Source organism: Micromesistius poutassou (assembly GCF_964030765.1).
Source record: "Micromesistius poutassou genome assembly, chromosome: 1".
Classification (NCBI taxonomy): Eukaryota; Metazoa; Chordata; class Actinopteri; order Gadiformes; family Gadidae; genus Micromesistius; species Micromesistius poutassou.
Window position 1 is genome coordinate 3,551,853 of NC_140271.1, and position 7,500 is coordinate 3,559,352.

The following is a 7,500-nucleotide window of genomic DNA, read 5'->3' on the forward strand; positions in this document are numbered from 1 at the left end:
AAAGGATCCAGCTGTGAGATGTATTGGCTCTCTTCTGCACTAGCCAAAGCCACCCTAATCACTTTGATCTTATCAGCGATCAGTGATTGGAATATGAATTGCGCCGCAATTTTGCATCAGTGTTATGCCATACGCAGCGCTTTTTTTGAAAATACATTAAAGGAAATGAGGCTCGAAAGAACATCTGTTTCACTCCTTTTCTTCATATTTCTTTAGCCTTTCTATAAACTCCAATGCATTTGTAGAACTCCTGAACTGAACTGAAACTGCATGTTTTTCCAAGTACCCTGAGTGCAGGCATACATTCTAATGGTGTTAATGCCATGCTGAGCAAGACAGGATGAAATATATGTAGTACGAATATTCTGACAGATAAACTGTGCAGTGTTAACGCCGTGTCAAGATAGACAGGACCAAATATAATACATTCACATTCCTGATGCATTATGGAGATTTTTCGCACAATGCTTGTCGTAAACAATAAAACTAGTATACATCTCCACTGAGGATACAGAATTCCATACACTGTTACAAGGCTGCAGGTGTTAATATAGTTGTCACCTGTGGCGGTATTTCAGCAACATCTGCCCACACACTATATGTAATGTACTGTATGTAATGTACATTCAGTGTTATTTAAACAACCCTTAGCGTTCAGTAAATTTCTGGATAATACAAAAAAATATCTGTTGTCTCACTGAAATGTTTAGTATTTATTGTTATTTTGTAATAGTAAAAGATGGGGGGGGGGCCTAGTAATATCCACATACACTCTATCACTGCTATATGTTGTGGCTACCTAGCAACATAGTTTGCTCGTTACGTTGTTGTTCTTCAAGCATGATGAATGATGAATTGTTGTGGTGGCCCTGAGGCTCAGAAGGCCGGATTCATAAATAAAACAAAGATCGATACCTTTAAAGGAACTTATTAGTAGTACTGCCCAGAGACTGACAAATCTGGGAGCGGTTAGCTTTAATTGGCGCCTCTGAAAAGAGATAATAGAAGACGTGCCACAGTTTATCAGCGAGAACGAGTGATGAAAAAAACACCAGCCCAACCAAGTTTTACAATTTGAATGTTTCTGTTTAAAATATGATGAATGTTTTACTGATGAGCTATTGTTTCCATGTTCCCATATGTGTTCCATGATAATGTTGAAATGTTTACAATATAATTAATTGTTGTCAAGGCAACCTATCCATTGTAGGAGAGTGGCACAAGCTTTGACCTCAACCTTGTCCCTACTGCTATTAATAACAACATAACCCTAACATTCTTATGACATGAAATTGTAAATTCTAACTGCGTCTAAACTCAAAAGACATGATCCCGTGCCTTATGAAATAAGGTTTCTTGTTTGAACATTTGTGCGGCGAGTAAAACGAACACAAAAGAGTGTCTTTTCCCGGATGAGCCCTCTGCTTCGGCCTGGCTGCACATCTCGTTAACTCCTGTGGCTCAAAAAGACCCCCAGTGCAGAACTAATGATTTCATGTTTCTCTCCGTCCCTCTTTCATTCATGTGTCCTTTCTCCTCGTGTCCATCCAGGGGCCTGATGCCGAGGACTCTGGACAGCCAGATCACGCTGGAGAAGACCCCCAGCTACTTTGTCACCAGCGAGGCCCCGCGGCGCATCGCCAGCATGTCCCCCGAGACCAAGCTCATCGTGGTGGTCCGGAACCCCGTCACCCGGGCCATCTCCGACTACACCCAGACGCTCTCCAAGAAGCCCGACATCCCCACCTTCGAGGAGCTGGCCTTCAAGAACCGGAGCCTGGGCGTGGTCGACACGTCCTGGAACGCCATCCGCATCGGGATGTACATCCTGCACCTGGACAGCTGGCTGCAGTACTTCCGCCCGTCCCAGATCCACTTTGTGAGCGGCGAGCGGCTGATCACCGACCCGGCCGGGGAGATGGGACGGGTGCAGGACTTCCTGGGCCTGAAGCGCATCATCACCGACAAACACTTCTACTTCAACCGGACCAAGGGCTTCCCCTGTCTGAAGAAGCCCGAGAGCAGCAGCCAGCCCCGGTGCCTGGGCAAGTCCAAGGGGCGGCTGCACGTGCAGATCGACCAGGAGGTGATCGAGCAGCTCAGGGAGTTTTACAGGCCGTTCAACATCAAGTTCTATGAGACGGTGGGTCACGACTTCAGGTGGGACTGAGGAGGTTATTCAAAGGCGGCCACACACCGCGCCGGAAAAATCGGCCGTCGGTGAGCCTTGAGAGGTCGGTGACATGAGTCTCTTTGGTGTGTTCGGTGAGGTCGACCGTCGGTAAGGTCGTCGGCATTCTTTTCAGCCGATTCAACGTGTGCAATCGGCCACTACAGTACAGTTCAGTCTTTACCAATCTGATTGGTGGAGGGCTAGCACTTGACCAGCGAATCAGTGACGCCCGGAAGGATGGTAAACATACAAACAGTGAAAGCGCAGACAATGGCGACACACTCTCGCAAGGCGTTGTTTGGCGTCGTTTTGATAGTTCATATTGAATTCTTTGACCATGTGGACCGGCGAAATCGAGGAACAATTTATCAGCATGGTGGAGGATAGACTGTCGCTGTTCGCGGTTGCTGAGAGAGGTCCTGATATTTCCGGTTTTCGTTCTTTTTTGGACCACAATACAGATTAGCGCCGCCTGCTGTTTTGGAGACATTACATCTCGCGCAAGCGCAGAACATACGGCGTTGTCTGTAGTCGTCTAGAGTCGGTGAGATTAATAGCCCGACTCCATTTTCTGGCAACGATCGGGCAGTTGTCTTGGTGTGTGGCCGCCTTAAGGAGACTGCTGCTGTACTTTGGAGCCTAACTGGGCGAATCATCTTTGGGATTATCTGAGGGATGTGCAGAGTTCCCGACATGAACCATAGGAATGGACCATTTAACTGGGAATGACTTTGGAATGAGAGAAAATGCTGCAATGGAAAATAAGGTTTGATTGAAAGGAAGTGAAAAGAGGAAGTGTATTTGTTTTTGATTGAATTGAGGAAGGCTTAACGCACAATTTGAACTTCTGCTGCTTCGGGCTAAAGGCAACATATACTACGTGTATAAAAGTGTTTATCATGCAAAAAAAGATCACATGACACATGTGATATTTTCATTGAAGAAAAAATACGTGTGATGATGACAAAAGAATATTAAAAAAAGATGAAAAAAAGCTAAAATATATATGACATGACTATATTAAGTTGAGGAGTAAAGCAGTATAAGAATTGACATCGTATGATATATTTCATTTAACACATTGTGGCAATGCATCTTTTTCTAGAAACTACACTTAACCTGGACCTCTACTACCAAAAACAAGGCTTTAAGATCACGGTTAAAGCTACTGTCATGCGTCAAAACAATAAATAATAAAAAGCATATTTGCCTGAAGATCTCTTATTAGCGTGACTTGAACAATTATGACATCAAAATCAATAGGGATTTCAAATCAAGAACTTTTTACAACTTTGAACAAATGAGAAATGTTCACTTAGAATTGCCAGTATAGTGTTTGAATAACAATACACTGATAATAACAATAACACACTTTCAACTTAAATATATACATATATATATAAATATGTATATATATATATGCAGTGTATATATATATATATATATATATATATATATATATATGCAGTATATATTCTTTTTTTAAGGTTGTTTGTATTGTCAAGTAGGTTTATTCATTGTATATTTGCATTCTAGTCATGCAACTGTGAATTGGTGTTTTTAAAACACTAATAGGGAAAATTGACCTTGCTCCCATTCAGATAATTTGGTATTCACAGTAGAATTATAACTAGGGATTTTTTTTCAGCATAGGGCCGTTGGCCAAGGAAAATGTTTAAGCTGTCATTTGCGATATTCCCCATTAACTCTTGATTAACCCGCCATGGCTGTCTACAGTTTTTTCGCTACTTAGTGAACCCTGACAACGAACTGATATACAGACCAGTTAAGCAATGGGCTCCACTTTATCTCTGCTCAGTTAATTATACAATTTCTCCCAGAATGCTCAAGGCCTAGCAATATCACAAGAGTGCCACACTACTGCTGGAGTTTGATATTTTAAGAGGATAACAATATGTTATGTCTTTATTTTTTATTTTTTAAAGTCTACTGCACAGTATGGAACTTCACATTTATGCTAATTCCATTTTACCTTGAAGCATGTGACGAGTGCAGGACAACTATAAACTCAAAATATAATAAATTATACAATATTTCTTTGGTTACTTGGACGATATCCTCATCTCAGACCTTTTTCCAAAAATAGCAAACAGATGTTACAGACTTTAGTGAACAGAGACCTAATGTTTGATAAATCCAGTATGATTTTGGAGCTAACCTATCGGAGTAAATATAATTCAAATTGGCTTTACCGGTCAGTCTAACCTTCAAAGTAAATACCAAAGAAGGAAACAGTCTGTTGTAAATGTCATGAACTTTAAATGACTCTTTACCCTGATATACCTCAGCTATTAATTAGCCACATCAAACAATACACACAGAAAATTAATAAGCATGGATTTTGTTGCAAAATTGATAAAGAATCTGATTCATCACATAAATCCAGCCAATATATGTATTGATATTTTTCCTCAGCAGTTTAAAGTTGAAACCTTGCAATGTTTTGATTGGACTTGATTGTGTAGCAGGATGTCAGCATAAAGGTTGCGGTGGTGATTCATCTTTATTTCATTTAGACCTTGTAAACCAATAGCAAAAAAAATAGCCAAATGCATCATTCAAATCTTGACATATTTATGAGTCTATCAGCCCAAGGCTTAGTGTTCAGTCATGGATATAGTCTTGATATTGTTTACTCTGCAGTTACAATATACACACTCTATCTAAGCATGGATTTCTTATTGATCCTCAATTGCTGATGCCAATTGCTATTTTAAAATACTATCAGCTTAAAACCTTTAGAGAATGTAAAGAGACCTTGGAAAAGTCTCTTATCCAATGTTTCCCCAGCTGCTACTCATATAAAACCAGACACACAGGCAGACAAGCTAGTTTTTCCACTTTTCACAAATCCCATAAAATCCTGGAGGATAAAAAACGTATTCCTCCTCACATTTACCGGTAGTCCCGGGCTAATGTGTTAGCTTACGAAATATCGAATAACACTACCAAAGAAAAATATGCCTTGAACGCCATTTCACGGCTCTCTTTAAAGAAAACAACATCTGCAAGTATCCCGATATTTAAATGACATTATGCATTAGTAATGTCAAACTGAAAATAGATCTCCATAGTGAGGAGTAAAACCAACAAAAAAATACACTGTGAATGTGCGACTGTGACCTCAATTACCGACGCAAACACATGTTGTTACAAAACAATGGCGTCCGTTACGCGGGGGATGGAATTTAAATATTCATGAGCTAGACAGCACCTTGTCTCCGCCTAATGAGCCAAAGCCACATAGGATGAGGCGGAGTGGTCATTTATTGTCATCGGGGCGATAGGATGAGACACTCCGATGCCATTCCTCCTCTCCTAGAAGGATGTCTCATTAGGGAACCAAAATGGCACATGCATTAAAAGGCCTTGAGAATATTTTCTTATTATAATTCCCTGACGGCTTTTTCCCCACTACGCGTTCCGCACTATATCTATCCGTCATGAATCAACACGGCCGTGTTTTCAAACCAAACACTGTGTGTTTTTGCCATCGAGGAGTTGGGGCAGATTGCCGTTGTCTTATAATAGAAGATAGATAGCATATAGAAGCATCCGCACCGACGCCTTTTCTTCCCCCCTCCGCCGTTTGATGTTCATCCACCTAACAAGCTCCATGCTAATGAAGAGCTAGCCCATTAAAGGTTCAGCGTTATCGGTCTCTGCCTTTCATCCCGCCTATCACAATGTATGTTAGCAAATAAGAAGGCTGTTGCTACCCATCAAAATGCTCTGTGCCTCTCTCTCTCTCTTTTTCTCTCTCTCTTTTTCTCTCTCTCTCTCTCTCTCTCTCTCTCTCTCTCTCTCTCTCTCTATCTCTCCGCCACTCACGCACATCCATCAAAATGTTTTCTCTCTCTCCCTCCCCGCCAATCCTCACACACGCACACGCAACACACGTACACACACACACACACACACACACGTATGCACGCACACACACACACACACACACACACACACACACACACACACACACACACACACATACTTATGAACTTAAGGACCTGTCCTCTGCCTAGTTCTCCTCTGGCCTGGTGTACATGTGCTGGCTGTTCAGACGTTCTAGGCAGGTCAAGCAGGGGGCAGGTCTGCAGGCACACGGTCCACTAATGGGAGCGGGCTGAGGGACCACGCGTGGCATCTGGATGCTGCAGTGGCCGTTCCCCCCCCCCCCCCCCCCCCAAAGAGCAGCACTGGAGAGGGACGTTTTGTGTTCCTCGTCGAGCGAGGGAGGAATTGTTCCATTCAGACATGAAGGACATTAATGAGTTTTATATGATTTGTATCATCAGATACAAATATATCGTCCTTCTTGAAAGGGCAATGCTACATGTGTCCTTTATGTTCATATTGCAATGACAGAGCTCATATTAACCTGATGGAATCCAATTTACCTTCTACATCTGGTGCACACTTAAAAACATGCATTGTTCGGTTACTACCAAGAACAGTTCTTTTAACAGAGGCGTCAGTATGATAGACCCTTCAGGGATGATCTTTAGGCATGTTCCATGTTGCAGGAGACGTATGTGTTGCGTATGAGTTCATTCAACGTTTTTGTTGTGTGGTACGCATTCGCTTGAAACTCAAAACATGCACATTTCCACATCAATTGCACATTTCACAGGTGGCCTTAGATTGAAGCTAGTAATTAGCAATCCAAGACTGAAACACCTCTAATGGCCCCGGATCATCCGGCGGTTTAACTGGCGTGATTAAAACCCCATCAATGAGGTACGCACGGACGGGGAAGCAGAGCACTTCATTGTGCCGTAATATGGAAGCAATTAAAAAATGACAATAATTCGGGACGATCCGTCTGAAATAGTGCAGTGGTTTGGTTTGAACTCACAGACACTAATCAGAGCAGGTTATTCAGCTTAAGCTCAGATGTCAAAGTCAACTTATAGGATGGACGTCACATTGCAATTGTTCCAGAGACCTTCATTGTGCAATGAGGTTGACGCAGGTGAATGCACCAAAGCGTTCCGATATCAATGTAGAATTCAATACGCTATCTGTTGTCATAATGAGAATATTTGAGACAGCTGTTAAAAGTCCATCCGTTGTGATTTTCTCACTTTGTTTTGCAACATAGCATACCGTTGACTAAGAAAAACACCTCTACTCTTAAGACTCATTAAATCCATTGCATTTGAATATTCTGACGCTGAACAGAATTTGTGACTGAAGTGATAATTATTATATTAAATTATGATTGTATAATCATTTACCAAAAATAGTTAGTAAAAAAAACACATAAAAAGACACATAAAAAGTAATTTTTATGTGTCAGTAATATT

The 7,500-nt window shown here is 41.6% G+C and overlaps 1 protein-coding gene across 1 annotated transcript in view; it reads left to right on the forward strand.

Moving 5' to 3' along the window:
* The window catches only part of hs3st2 (heparan sulfate (glucosamine) 3-O-sulfotransferase 2), a gene marked incomplete at both ends in the record, with an annotated part of 7,570 nt that extends 5,400 nt beyond the window's left edge, over positions 1-2,170 (forward strand). The window contains one exon of the mRNA XM_084488913.1: positions 1,552-2,170. Within this exon, the coding sequence (XP_084345039.1) occupies positions 1,552-2,170 (619 nt within the window). The remainder of the gene's footprint in view (positions 1-1,551) is intronic.
* Positions 2,171-7,500: the final 5,330 nt, after the last annotated feature.